Below are 16288 nucleotides of genomic sequence, written 5' to 3'. Positions count from 1 at the left end.
CTGGAAGTGGCTTGGAGTGCCTAGATGTGGGTGCCCTGTGAAAGGGGAGTACTACCTGCTCTCAAGGGCCGATCCACCTCTTCAGGCAAGGGGGAGGTGAGTGGCTCCAGTCACAGTACGGACGAGCCCACTCCAGCCAGGAGGTGTGGGTGCCTCCGTCCTGCGCATGCGCACTCCCTTCGGGCATAGCATTGTCTTCCCCCACTCTCTTGCCCTGTGTGGTACATGCTGCTTCCGCTTGCGCCGCCCCCTCCCAATTGGTTTCCGCGCGCGCGAAAAAGCCGGGGTCTCGTTCAGAGCTGTCCTGTCGTCTGCAACCTGCAAGATGCCAGCACGAACAGCTCCAGCCCGAGTGCCTGCACTTGCCTCCCCGGCAGGCTCGCTCCCCGACCATGTCCGCAGGCGGTAGGTGCCACACAAAGTGGGGGCGAGGGGCGGGACCGATGCAGAGGCATTTATTGGGGTATCTCGGGGTGGCCCTGCGGCCGCTGACAGCCAGGGCGCGCATGCGCGGGGCAGCGTTTGGCGCGGGCTGTGCTTCCGGTCGCGCGCGCCTCTGGCTGTTGGCGCCAAAATGGGTGGGGGCCTGGTTGCTGGCAAGCCCATTGACTGGGAACTTGAGGGAGGAAGGGGATGGTCCCTTCTAGCCTTCTGGAATAGAACAAGCTTGGGGACACCTTCAGGGTTTCCCCTCTTCGGCTAGCCAGGCTCCTGGGTTGCAGGAAGTGCCCCTCTCAGGGCCTGTGGACACCCTGAAGCCCCCACCCCTCTCCAGCCTTCACTTCCGGTGCCCTGCAGATCCCGCCGCGCCCACCCGAGGGTTCCTCTGCTGGGATCCCGAAGGCCCTCGTGCAGAAGGGCTCTGCATTTCCTCCGTTCGAGCCCCGTTGTCAAGTCCTAGGAGCTTTTCTCTCATGGTGCGGTGCTGGGCCTGAGCAGCTTGCAGCCCTCGTGGGTTTTTGTTTTGTTTTTATCCTAAAGGAGCTCCTGCGATCCTGGAGCTATCAGAGACTCTCTGCCTGGAGAGAGGTGGTTCAGAGTGGGCCCTCCACTTTGGCAGTGACATAAACTGTCCCGAGATCCCAGAGCAATCGAGGAAACCTTTTAACACTGTCCAAAGTGTGTATCACAGGGAGGGAAAGGTGGATGATAGTAAGATGTCTCCGCCCCCGCCCCGTTATTTTAACCCCTGTGAACCAGTTCCTTCGATTCTGCCGCCATCGAGGAAGCTTTTTACATTGTCTAGTGTTTATTCCGAGGAGTGAGAGATGGCAGATAAAACTCCCATTTCAGAACATATGAATTCCCCCACACTCCCGCCCGAGCAGTCAAGGAAGCTCTTCAACTTTCAATGTTGTGTCACTGGAAATGAGGGATCCTACCACTAGTACCTTCCATGCCTCCATGGGGAGGTCTGTGTTCAGGGATTGGCGGGAACACCGGATCTTGCTTCCTGTTCCAGAAGGGCATCGTCCATCCGTTCAATCCTGAAAGCTTGTCCCACGTGTCACTGTGCGCTAGTTAGTCATAGGTTCCCTGACTTTTGCTGCACATATTCCAACCCGATAATGAGTTTACTTTTGGTATTTCCATGGGTTAGTTTGCTGGGGTGTTGCCAGGCCGGTTGCGGTTTGAGGTTTAGGGGGATGAAGTGGGAGGAGAGCCTGAATTCCCCCTTGTCAAACACTCCCCACCCCCAGTTTGCCCCCGGGATTGGACCTGAAACTCTGTGAACGGTTTCTACCACTGAGCTATACACCTCCAGCCCTTTCACTTTTTCTTTTCTTGGAGATGGATTCTTGGTGAATTTTCTCAGACTGTCCTAGAATTCTCCATCTCCCTGCCTGTGACTCCTCAGTGCTGGGGGTTACTGACATGTACCACCATGATGGTTTGGTTATTGAATGCTGGCTTTTTGATTATATAGACACAAACATTCACAGCCTTTGACACACCTCAACAGATTTTTTTACCTTTACAATTTACTACCAAAAATACATACCTATTAAAGTATTTCGTTCTTTGAAGTTAGACAGTGCTGTAACCTGCCTTTCTGTCTTGTTTTTTCCTGTTCTTTGGTTGGTTTGTTTACGTGTGTGTGTGTGTGTGTGTGTGTGTGTGTGTGTGTGTGTGTGTGTTTTGTTTTCATTTCCAGGAAAGGATTCCTGTAGCCCAAGAAGGCTAGCTTCAGGCTGACTGTATAACCCAGGCTAGCCTTGATCTCTTGTATCTACTCAAATGCTGGGATTACAGGAATATGACCCGGGTTAACTTTTGATTTAGAAAAACTTAGTTGCAAAGTATCTACAGTGTGAGATAGAGAGGTACTGACATTTGGTGGGATAGTCCAGGAGCTGACTTAGGCCTTGTTGCAGCTTCCGTCCACGCTGTTTTGTATTTAAATGGCAGTTTAAATAGAAATGTGCATAGTTCTGCCAGCTGTATAAAATACAGGATTTTTCAACCTGTGGATTTTAAGTCTTAGTGTGTATGAGGGGAGGGTATGTGCTACAGCTTGAATGGAGGTCAGGACCCCTTGTAGGAACTGACCTTTCCACAAGGTCCTGGTTATGGAACTCAAGTCGTCAGGCTTGGTAGCTTCCCCTCATCGGCTGAATTCTCTTGCCAGCCCCAGACTGACCATTTCTTTGAAATACAGTAAACCCTGCATCTTTGAGGAATTCAAATCATGCTTTTTAGTGAGATGTGGCGGCCATGGCCTATAACCCCAGCCTTTGGGAGGCAGGAAGGTCGTGAGTTAGAATTCAACTAAGGCCTCATTTCAGACATTCACACCTTGCAGGTGAGGGATATCTTTTCCTGAATAGGTGGCATCCTCTTCCATAGGGAGGTTCCTTTGACACGGGTGTCTAACTTCTTTCCATTTTTTACAATTGAAACTCGTTTTCAAGGCATGGTCTGGTCTCTATGTAGTTCGTCTGGTCTCGGTCTTGCTGTTGTTCCTCTTGAGTGATGCGTGTTACGTGCCTGGCTGACTCATTTTTGTTAAACTTACATATATATAAATGGTGTGTGATACATATATATGTATATACACATATACACACATATATGTATACACACATATATGTATGCACGCTGGTATGTGTTAAGGGGACAACTTTTTAACTTTATGTGCATGTGTACCACAGCGTATGTGTGGCAGTTAGACGTTTTCATGGTGTTTGTTACACTTTCACCATGTGGATTTGGGGTCAAACTGAGGTAGGTGGTCAAGGATGTGGGACACGTGCCCGTCTCCCCGAGCCATTTATCTGTCTGCGTCTGCATGTGCATATTTAGCAGTATATTATGGTGGTCAGAATACTTTTCCCGAGTCAGTTCTTGGGCAGTACTGGAGATGGAGCTCAGGCCATCAGTCGTGGTAACGAGAAATGGAGCCATTTCATCTGACCCTATAAGTTTTATTTCATTTTGAGACAGGGTCTTACTATGTAGCCTCAGCTAGCCTGGAACTCTGTGGACCAGGCTGCCCTCGAACTCTGATATCCACTTGCCTTTGCCTCTTGGATACTAAGCTGCCACCGTGGCAAGTTAGGAAAGCTGCTGCTGCCTTTTTAATTCCATTTGAACTTTTTGGAATTGGTTTCTTGCCTCCCCCCTTATGCTGAGGGAGAGGGAGAGGCAGGTATAGGTGCTGGTGAGTGCCTCTGTGCCCACATCTGTGCCTGATGCCCTTGGAGGCCAGAAGAGGGCATTGGATCCCTGGAGCTGGATTTTCACTTTCAACCTTAATTGCTTTTTTGTTTGAGACCAGTTTTCACTCCTCAGCCCCCTGCTACTCTAGCATTTGATATGTAAACTAGGCTGGCCTGGAGCTAACCACCCCTCCTCCTACCTGAGCCTCTGAGTAGGAGACTAGTAACCTTTCCTTTGAGACCACTTGCTTATAACCTTGTAACTCGCTGATTCATTAGTCCGCCTGGCCAGCAGGCGTCGAAGTCCTTTTCTACGTCTTTGAGATCCAAACTCCGGCCCTTGTGCTTCTGTGACAATCGCTTTACTGACTTCCTCCGTCCTTTTTTGATTTTTTTTTTTTTCCCCTTAGGCGGTTGGGTAGCCAGGGCCGGCCTCACATACCCTGTGTAGCTTTAAGATGACACGGACTCCCGATCCTCCTGCCTCCACTTCCAGGTGCTGGCGTCCATGTGTTCACACTGATTCCTGTGGTGCTAGCGATGGAGCTGGGAGCCTTAGGTGAACGAGGCAAGCCCTCTAGTTGCTGACTTTCTCTCTTCTGTGCACTTACGATCACTCCTCAGAAAGATGACACAGCCTGGCTTAACTCAAGTAGGAAGTGTGAGTTCTGTGACTTAAACTTTGTTTTTGCTGTGCCGAAGTTGAACCCAGGCCTGTGTCCGTTTGCTCTATGTTGGAATGGGTGGAGAACTGGGGAATACCCCTCATTGCAGCTGACCTGGAGCACACTCTTCTTAGGACAGGTGTTTTGTTGTACACTGTCTCTTACAGCTCTGTGAATGCCGTCTTAATCTTAGTACCCTGTCCATGTCCAGTTTTTGCTATTTTTGTCTTTCCAGAGCTGAGGACCACACCCAGGGCCTTGTGCTTGCTTGACAAATGCTCTACCACTGAGCTAAATCCCCAACCTAACTTATCTTTGTCTATTTGTCTATGAGTCATGTGCGTGCATGTGCCCGTAGAGACCACAGGCGTCAGACCCCACAGAGCTGGAGTTACATGGGGGGAGAGGGGTCTTGTTGGCTGCCCGACCCGGTGTTGGACAAAGTCTTCTGTAAGAGCAATGCGTGCTGATAACCTCCAAGCCGTCTCTCTAGGGTACTGGGGGGAATAGAACTCAAGGCAGATAGTTTACCACTCAATGTGCTATCTGAAAAATGGGGCTGGGGCTGACTGCTCCTTGGGGTTCTGTAGGCTATACTCATGTTAGGAGTAGGTTAGCGCTCCATTCTGGTGGTCTCTACTCTGGGCCATCATGGCATCGAGGGGGTAGGGGTGAGGGTGGGGGTTTTACCATCCAGGGTACCAAATACTCAGGTACTCTGTGGAATGGGCTTTAATTTCAAGCTTGCTTGTAGAATCATCTAGGGTTGTTCTCTCTGCAGTTTGCCTAGGCATTTTGTATGCCAGGTCTCAAGTCCCCCCTTCTGTTTTAAAACCGAGTCTTTGTAGCCCAGGCTAGCTTTGAATTCTGTCCTTCTGCCTCAGCCTTCTGAGTGCTGCTGGATCGCCAGCACAAGCTGCCAAGCCTGGCTTAGCTTTTAGATCTTTCTCAGGTTGAGGTGACCTTCTGTGTATCTTCTTAGGGCTGGCCATGGATCTGGGGCTCTTGGACATGCCAGGCAAGTGCTGTGTCTCTCAGTCCCACCTTGGGACAAACACTGCTATTCTCTAGTACCATTCTATAGGTCAGGAATGAGGGATGGGATGGGATGGGTAGAGAAGAGACCAAGGTTTCTTCTGGAAATGGGTAGGGAAAGTGTCCTCTCCGGGAACTACTTAGTTTTTTTTTTTTTTTTTTTTCTTTTTTTCTGTTTTTCGGAGCTGGGGACCGAACCCAGGGCCTTGCGCTTGCTAGGCAAGCACTCTACCACTGAGCTAAATCCCCAACCCCAACTACTTAGTTTCTTGCTGTCGTGTGTGTAAATTTTTTGTTGTTCATGGCAGTGTTTCTCTGTGTAGACCTGACTGACTATGTAGACCAGGCTGGCCTTGAACTCAGACTGCCTGCCTGTTTGCCGCTGCCTTCCAAGTGCTGGGATTAAAGGCATGCACCACCAAGCTCGGCCCTGATTCTTGTTTGTAATTTCAGTTGTATACTTCTGGGTGATCTTGAGCTCAGTTTCCCTTCTGCAACCTTGAGTACTCTGATAGGTGTGTATTATACCTGTCATACATATGTATACGTATGAATGCGGGTGCACTCCTCAACATGCATACAGACCTCTGGGAATGATTAATTTTTATTCTGTAGTGGTTATGTGTGACAGCAGAGGTCAAATTGTTGGCATTGATACTCTTTCCACCTTGGTGTGGATTCTGGGGATCAAATTTAGGTTTCTAGACGTATGGTAAATTCTTAACTGAGCCATCTCACTGGCTATATATATGTATGTATGTGTGTGTGTGCGCGCGCGTGCGCACATGTATATTTTAAATACATTTGTGTGCACAAGTGCATGCGTGTGCGCTGGCAGGCCAGAGGTCATTGTTGGTTGTCTTCCAAAATTATCTCCATTTTATTTTTTTGCGATCTTTCTTTGCTGTATACACAGTAAATCAATAAATCTGTAAACTCTCTCAGGGAGCCTAGAACTCCTCTTCGGTCCGATCGGCTGGCTAGCAAGCCTGGGATTGTTCGCTGCACTTGTAGCTTTTCCTGTGGGTCCCAGGATCCTCACTTGGACCCTTGCTGACTCATCTTGCAGCCCTCCCGACAGAACAGAACGGTGGCTTCAGACTTGTTATGTAACTGGGGGATGACCTGAAACTCGTGATGTTCCTGCCTCGGCCTCTTGAGTGTTGGAGTTGCAGGTCCCACACTGTCTGGCTAAGGCCGGACTGAGTAGTCTCCAGCGTCTGGAACGGTCTGACGGGTTGACTCCTACCCTCTTGGTCTTCCCTGCCGCCATGTCCACTTTTAAAGCCAGCCTCCTGGGCCAAGCCTGTACCCCTGACCTTCCCTCCCAGGCTCTGTGCTGAGGGAGTTAAGCGATCAGCTCCTGCCGATTGCCCCTGATAATCTTCTTCCCATCTTTCACTCGAAAATGCTGGAATCTTCGTCACATCTGCAGAGTCGCTGTTGCCAAACAAGTTAGTCACAGGTCCTGGGGTCAGAGCAACAGCATCTTGTGAGGAGGGAACAACATCATTGTGCTACCCAAGACATTTGATTCATCAGATGACCTCGCCCCGTCTTCCTGGTCAGAGGCAGGGAGCTGGGTACAGCTGGGTGGGAGAGTTGTGCCTTCAGCATGGCCCTGGTTCCATCCCCAGCAGAGAGAAGGCAGGGCTCTGGAACAGGCCCTGGTGTGCTGCCAAGTTATATTTCAGACCAGCATTTCTGGTTTAGGATGTTGAAATAACTTAACCTTTGCAGTCTCTCTAGTTCATGTCAGACAAATTTTCCCTAAAAGTATGGCTCTGATATCGTGGTCTTTCCTCTCCCGTGGTTCTTTTGATGGCCTTGGAACAAGACGAATGCTTCTGAGCACCTCCCACTGTTGCTGGCCCCTCTCTGGACTTACCTTTTCTGGCAACTGTTAGGGCTGTTTTGGGGGGGGGGCGGTCTTAGAAGCAGCTTCCGCACTGGAAGGCTCCCTCTGCCTAGGTCCCCCTTCATGCTGTTGGGCTTGCTCTCCAGGGAAGAGCTCAAGTTTGTTTTTTTTTTCCTCTTGAGACAGGGTTTCTCTGTGTATCCCTGGTTGTCCTAGAACTCGCTCTGTAGACTATACTGGCCTTGAGCCCAGATCTGCCTGCCTCTGGCTCCTGAGTGCTGGGGTCAAAGGCATGCGCCACTGTGGCCCTGCTGAAGAGGAGTTTTAACTGTTCATGTGTTAGATGTGTTAAGATTAGGTCTGTCGTGTGCGTGTACGGTGTGCATGTGGAGGGTCAGGACTGCCAGTCCTCCCCACACCCTTGGTTGCGCTTTGGTCAGGCTTGATGGGAGGTGCCTTTACCCACTGACCCCTCACTGGAGCCCTCCGTTGTCTTGTTTGAAATAGAGTGGAGCCATAAAATCCAGGCTGGTCTGGGACTTGCCATCTTCCTGCCTCTACCTCTTTTGAGTGTTGGGATTCCATACAGCGCTGTGCCTGGCTAAGTTTGCCTACTTTTTCAAGGTTTGTGCATAGTTTATCTTCCTCAGACGGAAGCTAAGCTGTGGGAGTAGTTTCAAGTGAATCGTAGCCCATCGGGCTAGCGTGGGGCGGAGGTTTCCAGTTCTTCACTGGAGACCTGGGCTTTGTCGTTTCGCTCACTTTGTTTGAGACGCGTTGGTTTTTGTAGCATGGGCTAGCCTGTGAACTCTCCGTTCTGAGTGCTAGCATTCCAGGCCTGTCCTACCACACCTGACCGAGTCTTCCTTGGAGGAATGTCGGGATCTAGAGACTGTCGAGCGGTGGTCACCGTAGCTGTGGCCCGTCGTGATTTTAAGGGAGCATAGCTGGGTTTGGGAGTGTAACTCCGTAGTAGGCCTCTTGCTCAACACATGGTGACTCTCTGATTCCATCTGTGCTCAGGTGGGGCACAAAAGGGACAAGACGGTCACGTGGGCTGTGGGCTGTCGTAGCAGCTGCGTTTATGCCTCTGGCTACAAATGTCCACTTCTGCAGCTGCCTTTCTTTGAGTCTTGCCTTTGGCTAAGTTACTGTAGGGTAATTTACTGTAGGGGGATGACTGTTGCCGGGATAGCCCTCTGAGTTCCTAGAAGAGTTTTCTTTTTGTTTGAGTGCTGGGGTAGGACTCAGGGCTTTGTGTATGTTAGGCTCTGTCATACTCCAGCCTGAGCTTAAAAAAAAAAAACAAAACACCATTCCAGAGCCGTATTTATTTTTAGTTGTTTATATGGAGCCAGGCTAACCTTAAACTCGTTATGTAGTCTAGGCTGGCCTTGCACTCTTGGATCTCTTACCCCCTAACTCCCAAGTGCTGGGCTCACGGTGTGCATTATGTGGTAATTACCTGGGTTCCTGGGTGCTGGGGTTGGAACCCAGAATGTGCATACCCAGTAAGCATTCTCAAGGCCCCAGCTGCCAAGACCTTGAGTCCCTGTGGTACTGTAGTTAGCTGTGAGTACATCTGCAGTGTGTAGGGCATCTTTCCTAAGCGAAAAGCCCCCTGAGCTGACTGCCAGGCTGGTAGGCAGGTCCCTTTCTGCTAATGTTAGTCTCCTTACCCAGCGTGTTGCCTGGGACAACAGTGTCTAGCTCCTCACTGTGTTTGCCTCCTTTCTCAGGGTTCTAGCACGCGCGTGTAGGCACCCATGTATAGGAGCGGTGCTAGGAGGAGGAGACAGGGTCTGCCAGTAAGAGTAATTGGAGTAACCATGGTGACCCTAGTCCTGCAGCTGCCGGGAAGACTGGATCTGCCCTCGAGTTACTGAAACCTGAGAAGCCAGACTTGGGAGCTGCTGGGATGAGGCAGAGATGCACAGGCCAGACTCCCGTAGTGCCCTGGCTTCTGACACCTACCTAGCTGGTTAGACCTGTTCACCCTCCACTGCCCCCAGGCTCTCACACTGAGTAACAGGTGGCCCCTTCTGTGTCTTTTCCTTCTAGTCTCTCCCTGACCAGAGAGGTAAGGACATCTTCAATAATCTGACCAGTTCTTTTCAGACAATTCCAATAGAATTCTGTGCTTCTGAACTTAGATACACATTCTGGAGGTTGAGATTTCCGCCTGCTGTGTTGTCACTCCCCATGTAGTGCATGGGATTCAGGGCCTTCACATTCCAGGCTGGAACTCTACTCCTGAGCTTCGTTCTCGGCTCACCAGTTCACCTCTCACTTCATGTCCAGCTCCTCCTCAGGCTGTGTGGGCATGCCTGATCCCCTGGACCCCTCACTGCTCCCATTTCTTCAGTTCTTCAGTGAAAGGTGGCCAGCCATACATGGCCTTCAGGAGCCATCAGCTGGCTGATCCCGACAATGCAGCCATGACTCATGCTGACATCATGCACGCTGTGGCAAGCCTTTTAGGAGCTTACCCAGTTAGGGAAAACAGTTGTAGGTCATCCAGGGTATAGGAGGACCCTGACTGACAGCTCCCCACTTTTCTTGTATATTTTCCCTCTGCTTGGAAATAGCTTCCTCTAGTCCAAGCTAGCCTCAAACTCACATTGTACAACCCGATGACTCTGAAGTCTCGATCCTCCTTCCTCTTCATGCTGAGTCCTGGAATTACAGGAGTGTACCACAATACCCAGGAACCCAGTGCCTCATGCATCTAGGCAAGCAGTCTGCTGGCTGAGCCACATCTCCAGCCCTGTTATCTGAGGTGTGGTTGCACTATGTAACCCAGGCTGTCAGTAGGGTGCCGGTCTGACGGTGTGAGCGGCTCTCTGATGCAGGTTTTTAAGGACATCGTGGGAAACCATAGTAGAACATACTAGAAATTCAGGCGGGGTGGGGCATGGTTGTAGTATTAGCACTTGGGAGGTGGATGCAGGAGTAGGGGTTCAAGGCGTTCTCAGACACCCAGCCGTGGGAGACTCTTCTCTCTAGAAAACAGCCAAAGAGAAAGTTGATGCTACACACCGGGGCCAGGGGCCTAAGAGGTGCTGTGTTTCCCCAGTACTCAAATACTACATTGATTCCCCCTCTCCTTTCTTTTTCTTGAGGATACAATTCTCATTGCGTTGCCCAAGTTGGCTGCAAAGTTATGGGCTTGAATGATCTCCTGCCTTAGGAGGCTAATACTATACCACAATTCGAACCCCCTCCCTCAATTTTTGTTTTAAAGATTCTCAGATAAATGAAATTGCTCATTTATTTCCTTTACGCAGGCTCAAAGACTTGGAAAGAGATGGCTTAACAGAAAAGGTAACTGCTCTTCCTTCATATTAGTTGTGTGTGTACTTGTGTGTGCTTTTGCATGTGTTCACGTATGTGTGAGTACCTATGTGCATACATGCAGAGGTCAGAGGTTGACCTCAGACAGCAGTCGCTGTGCACTTCATTTACTAATCTAGAACTCACGGGTTCTAAAACCCGTGTTTAAAGTGTTGGTTTGGTCTAAGAATCCTGTCTGCCTGAGTGCTGAGATTGTAGGCTGGCTACTATGTCTGCCAAGCTTTTATGCTAGCACTGGGCATCTGAACCCTCGTCTTCATGCTTGCATAGCAAGTGTCCAAGCCAACTCCCTAGTTTAGTTTTTGTTTTTTTTTTTTTCGGAGCTGGGGACCGAACCCAGGGCCTTTCGCTTGCTAGGCAAGCGCTCTACCACTGAGCTAAATCCCCAACCCTTTGTTTTTGTTTTTAAAGGCAGGGTTTTGATCCATAGCTTGGGTTGAACCTGAACTTAGTACATAGTTCAGACGGGCCTTAAATTTACAGCAGCCCCTGCTCCTAGGCTTCCTGAGTTGATCTTGGGCATCCTACACTATGCCTGGCTTGTATTTAGTTTTTAGCAGAGCCAGGGCTGCCTATCACCCCAGCTCCTGGGGCAGTTAGGCGTCTTTGTCCTGTATTTTAATTGCTAGCTTGGAAGCTTGGTTCCTCAGCCATGTCCTTCCCACAGGAGTGTGTGAAAGAGAAATTGAACTTACTGCATGAATTCCTGCAAACAGAAATAAAAAGCCAGCTATGCGACTTGGAAACCAAACTACATAAAGAGGAATTGTCTGAGGTAAGTCTGCTCTTTCCAAGTTTCCAGAAAGCTGTCTGCTTCCAGGTCTGAGGAAGGGCAGCAGCCCCTGTGTCCTACCTACCGTGATGTCTTCCTCCTAAGTTCTCCTTTCCTGTTGTAGGAAGGCTACCTGGCTAAAGTCAAGACCCTTCTAAATAAGGATTTGTGCCTGGAGAACGGAACACTCTCTCTCACTCAGAAAGCCAACGGTTGTCCTGCCAACGGGAGTCGGCCAACCTGGAAAGCAGAAATGGCAGACTCAAACCGATCCCCAAGATCCAGGCCCAAGCCTCGGGGACCCAGGAGGAGCAAGTCGGACAGTGAGACCATGAGTAAGGACGCGAGACCTAGTGACCTACGGTTGGTTGTTTTGGGTTTTCTGGCTGTTCTTGAGACGGACACCTCTACCTGTCCGTATAGCTCAGCCTACCTTAGTCTGTCCTGCTTCTGCCCCGAGTGCTGGCATGATAGGCTGTGCTGTCTGACTGCTCTCAATAGACTGTTTTGCATCTTGGAGGCTGTGGTTCATTTGAAGAGACAGTCCTCTTGAACCATGGTATGCACCACATGTATTCTGGTTGTTTCTGGTGCTGAAAAGGAAGCTTGAGGCCTTGTGAGCACTAAGCCCACACTGACACTCCCCTGCACCCTTATTCTCTGGTTTCTTAACTTCCCTTTCCTTGTCCATCTGTCCCTGCCTCTGGAGTGCTAGGGGTGTAACCCAAGACCTGCGTATGCTAGGGAAGGGCACATCATCTGTCAAGCCAAGCCCTGGCTGTTTGTTTCTCAAGGGAGGAATAGTGGTGCTGGAGAATGGAGCCCAAGTGCACAGGTGCTCTGCCAGAGAGCTGTGCCGGGCCTCTGGCTGCTTTTCTGTGCATGTCTACCTCGATTAGACTGCCACAGATGGTTCCTACGTGAGGTTTCAGTTTAGGGTTTTGAGTTTTATAACGGTGTAGACATGGTACGTGGTCGCTGTAAACCGTTCTTGGATTCTGGGCTGTGTGATGCTGTTGCCAGCCGCTAAGCAGTGGGAGTTCTAGGGGGTATCTGTTGCCCTGTGTAAGCTGGTACGCAGTTCATAATCCAGACTGAGAGCCAAGAAATGTGCGTTCTTACAGCGCCTGCAGTTACTTGTTCCTGAAGTGACTTGAAGTGTTCCCGAAGCCATGTCCTTTTCTCTTGTTTTTACACAGTCGAAGCTTCATCTAGCTCGGTGGCTACGAGGAGAACCACCAGGCAGACCACCATCACGTCTCACTTCAAGGGGTTAGTAACGAGTGGCTGGCCAGCATTCCTGGGCCTAGTAACCTTGGGGAAACAGTGAGTCCAAGTGAACTTCCCTGCCTTCCGTAACTCATGTATCTTTCTTGCCTCTGTTTTAGTAGTGAGGACAGAACTCAAAGTCTGGTTCATGTTAGGAGCTCTACCACTGAGCCATGCCCCCGCCTTCTTCTCCCTTGGGGATTCTAGGCAGAGGATTTCCCACTCTGCCACGCTTCGGCCTCACAGACATTCATTTTGCAGGTTTTTGTTCACTAGACCTTGACAAACATTACTTGTGAGCTTTTTTCACCTTGTGAAAAAACTTAAAGCATACATAATCACAAAGCTCTAGGATACAGCCCTCAAGAACCCTTACGCTGAGTTGGAGAGATGTCTCGGCACTTAGAGCACTGCTGCTCTGGCAGAGGACCCAGGTTTGATTCTCTCCCCTGACATGGGAGGTAGCGACCCTCTAACTCCAGTCCTGGGTCTGCTGCCCTCTTCCAGCCTCCTTAGGTACTGCATGCATGTGGTGCACCGTCATACATGCAGGCCAAGGACCCTCCTCCTCGCCACCACGCGGAAAAATAAAGCGTAATGCTACTCTTCTGCCTTCAGCAACTACTTTGTAGCAGGACCTGGCTCTATAAAGCCGTGTCCGCCAGCTTCACAGCAACATCAACATGTAAAACATACGCTGGGTTTTAAAAAAGATTTAATTCCATGCGCACAGGGTTTTGCCTGCGTGTGTGTCTATGCACCACATCGTGCAGTGCCTCTGGAAATCCGAAAGAGGGTGTCAGATCCCCTGGAATTGAAGTTACCAATGCTGGGCCCTGAACCCAGGTTCTCTGCAAGAGGAGCAATTGCTCTCAGGCACCACCAGGCCATCTCTCCAGCTGCACACACATGTTCCTATACATACGGTGTGTATATGTCATCCGTATACACTTGTGCAATGTGATCACCCACCCGGCCTAGGTGGAACTCAGGTCTTTAAGAGCACTGGGCGCTCTTCATCAGTGAGCCATCTCTCCAGCACACAGTGTTTCTCTGAAGCATTAGACATCGCAAAATTCAAAGACATGAATCTAGACAGCAATGGCTTCTTACAAAAATAACAGATTTTTGACAGAGGTAACTGTTCTTTGAGTCAGCCTCAAAGTACGAAGCTGGGCAGCTCTTTTAAAGAAGACCTGGTTTTAATTCCCAGAACCTACATGGTGGTTCACAACCGCCTGCAACTCGGGGATCCGACGTCCTCTTCTGGCACCAGACACACACAGTTCATAGATTGCATACAAAATAAAACCTCCTCAGACCCTTAAAGCTGGAAACAGGGAGGCGACCTGGTAGGCAGAGTGTTTGCACAGAACCTGTGTTCAGATCCCCAACACTCGTGTTAAAAGCCAGGAATTCCAGTGCTTGTTTGCAGTCGTAGCATGGATCAGGTGGACACAGGTGGCACTGGCTGGCTAGGTAGTGTGACCAAGCCAGTGAGCTCTAGGATCCGTGAGAGACAGTTGTCTCAATAAAGTGGTGGGCCATGGCGGTGCACACCTTTGATCCCAGCATGCAGAGGCAGAGGTAGGTGGATCTCTGGAGTTTAAGGCTAACCTGGTTTACAAGAGTTCCAGGATAGCCAGGTCTACACAGAGAAACCCTGTCTCCAAAAAAAAAAAAAACCCCAAAAACACACACACAAAAAAAACCCCCACCAGCTTCATCCAGTTCCAGGTGGCAGTGCTTAAGAGCACTTGCTGCTCTTGCAGAGGACCTGGGTTCAGGGCTCAGTGCTCCACAGCCAACTGATAACTCCAGTTCCAGGGGATCCTACACCTCTGACTTCCACAGGCACTGTACAGTGTGGAGCATAGACGCACGTATAAGCAAAGCACTCATAGGCATGAAATTAAATCTAAATTTTTTTGTTTAAAAACAAATATATGGATGTGTGATCATTGCCCTAACAACTGCCTGTAACTCCAGCTCCAGGAGACCTAACTCTCCTGGTTTCCCAAGAGCACATGCACACATACATTAAAATAATACAAGTAACTATTAAAACCCTTCACGAACAGGCTGGAGGGATGGCTCAGTGGTTAAGAGCACTGACTGCTCTTCAGAGGTCCTGAGTTCAAATCCCAGCAACCACATGGTGACTCTCAACCATCTGTAATGGGATCCGATGCCCTCTTCTGGTGTGTCTGAAGACAGCTACAGTGAGCTCATATACAGAGTTCTTTTAAAAAACAAAAACAAAAAAAAACTTCAGTCCTGGATGGATTGGCCTCTCCTGGTAGGGAGGATACCTGGACCTTTAAGATGTCTTTTGGATACCTGGACCTTTAAGATGTCTTTTGTGAGAGAAGGGAAGTTTGAGGGCCACTGGACCACTGGGGACTCTCAGATCTAACATTCTCCTCACTGTGTGACAGCCCCGCTAAACGGAAACCCAAGGAAGTCTCTGAAAAGGGAAACGCAAATGAATCTGCTGCAGAGGAGAGAGACCAGGTGGGCCAGCCCTGTCGACTCCGGACACTTACTTTGATTTATTTGCTGACAGAGTGAACAAAGGTCGTCTATCTAAAGTTTCCTTATAGTAGGGGCATTTCAGTGTGGGTCACAGGAGGGGGAGGAGTGACCTGTTAGAATGTGTTACATGGTGGTGGAACCTGATGGGTTTGAAAATGGTAGCCCAGCAGGCTGGAGTCCTGGGACTGCTGACGGTAGTTCTTGTCTGACAGCACAGGGAGGCAGTTCTGTTTTTTTGTTTTCAAACCCAGGGCCTCACCCATTTTTTTTTTCACACTGGGCCCCAGTGTTTGAGATATTTTGAGACTTTTTTTCAGAGCCCAGGCTGGATTTGAACCTAGGGGCATGTTGTGAGCCTAGGCTTGAAGTCTTGATCTTCTATACCACTGAGCTAGGATGAAGGTGTGGACCACCAACCAGCTGGCTGGCATTTCTATGTATGTTTTGGAGTTTGTGTGTGGGTGTGCGCGCATGTGTGCAGGTGCCCAAGGAAGCCAGAGGTGCCTGGTACCTGGAGCCAGAGAAGTTAGGAGCCACATGAGATGGAACTGGGAACTGAAGTCTGGCTCTCTAGGGAGCGATATGCACTCTAGTGGCTGAGCCATCTCTCCACACACTCTGCCCCTCTTTGAGACAGGATGCCACTGTGTAATCCAGGCTGCCCTGAAACGGTAGTTCAGGGCGGGCACAGTCTTATGGTGGTCCTCCTGCCTCGGTTGCTTGAATACCAGGTTGCAGGTGTGGGCTAGCACGCCTAGCTCTCCCCACTTGTTTAATTTGCGTGTGTTGTTGATCTGCCTTTCGAGCCAACATTGTCTTCTTGTCTTCCTCCCTCTGCCCAGGATAAGAAACGTAGAGTCGCAGGCACAGAGAGGTAAGAATCCATAGTCTCGTCTTGGGTTTATCTGTTATACAAATCGCTTTCTGAAATGTCGAAAGGGGCTCTGTATTAACTATAAACCCGTCAGGGTGCTGAATTTGGGGCCAAATTATTAGTGTTTCAATCCCTCCCTCTTCACAAAAGGAGGCGAGGTCTCCTGGTATATTAGAGGCCTGGGTTGAAAGCCCTCTCAATTCAATACTTGATGGTAAGAGAACACTTGACTGTCAGAATTCTGGGGTTGCTGCTGGTGTAGGAAGT

General features: G+C 49.8%; 1 protein-coding gene across 1 annotated transcript in view; it reads left to right on the top strand.

Moving 5' to 3' along the window:
- The first annotated feature begins 237 nt into the window (after positions 1-237).
- Positions 238-16288, top strand: part of Dnmt1 (DNA methyltransferase 1) — a 44675-nt gene continuing 28624 nt past the window's right edge. Inside the window, exons 1-7 of the mRNA XM_032909689.1 lie at positions 238-405; positions 10505-10541; positions 11239-11346; positions 11468-11678; positions 12543-12615; positions 15051-15126; positions 15990-16021. Coding sequence (XP_032765580.1) covers positions 326-405; positions 10505-10541; positions 11239-11346; positions 11468-11678; positions 12543-12615; positions 15051-15126; positions 15990-16021 — 617 coding nt within the window. The 5' untranslated portion in view covers positions 238-325. The remainder of the gene's footprint in view (positions 406-10504; positions 10542-11238; positions 11347-11467; positions 11679-12542; positions 12616-15050; positions 15127-15989; positions 16022-16288) is intronic.

Source organism: Rattus rattus, chromosome 8 (genome assembly GCF_011064425.1).
Source record: "Rattus rattus isolate New Zealand chromosome 8, Rrattus_CSIRO_v1, whole genome shotgun sequence".
Taxonomy (NCBI): domain Eukaryota; kingdom Metazoa; phylum Chordata; class Mammalia; order Rodentia; family Muridae; genus Rattus; species Rattus rattus.
The sequence above is the reverse complement of the archived record's forward strand: the minus strand, read 5'-3'. Positions and strand labels throughout refer to the sequence as shown.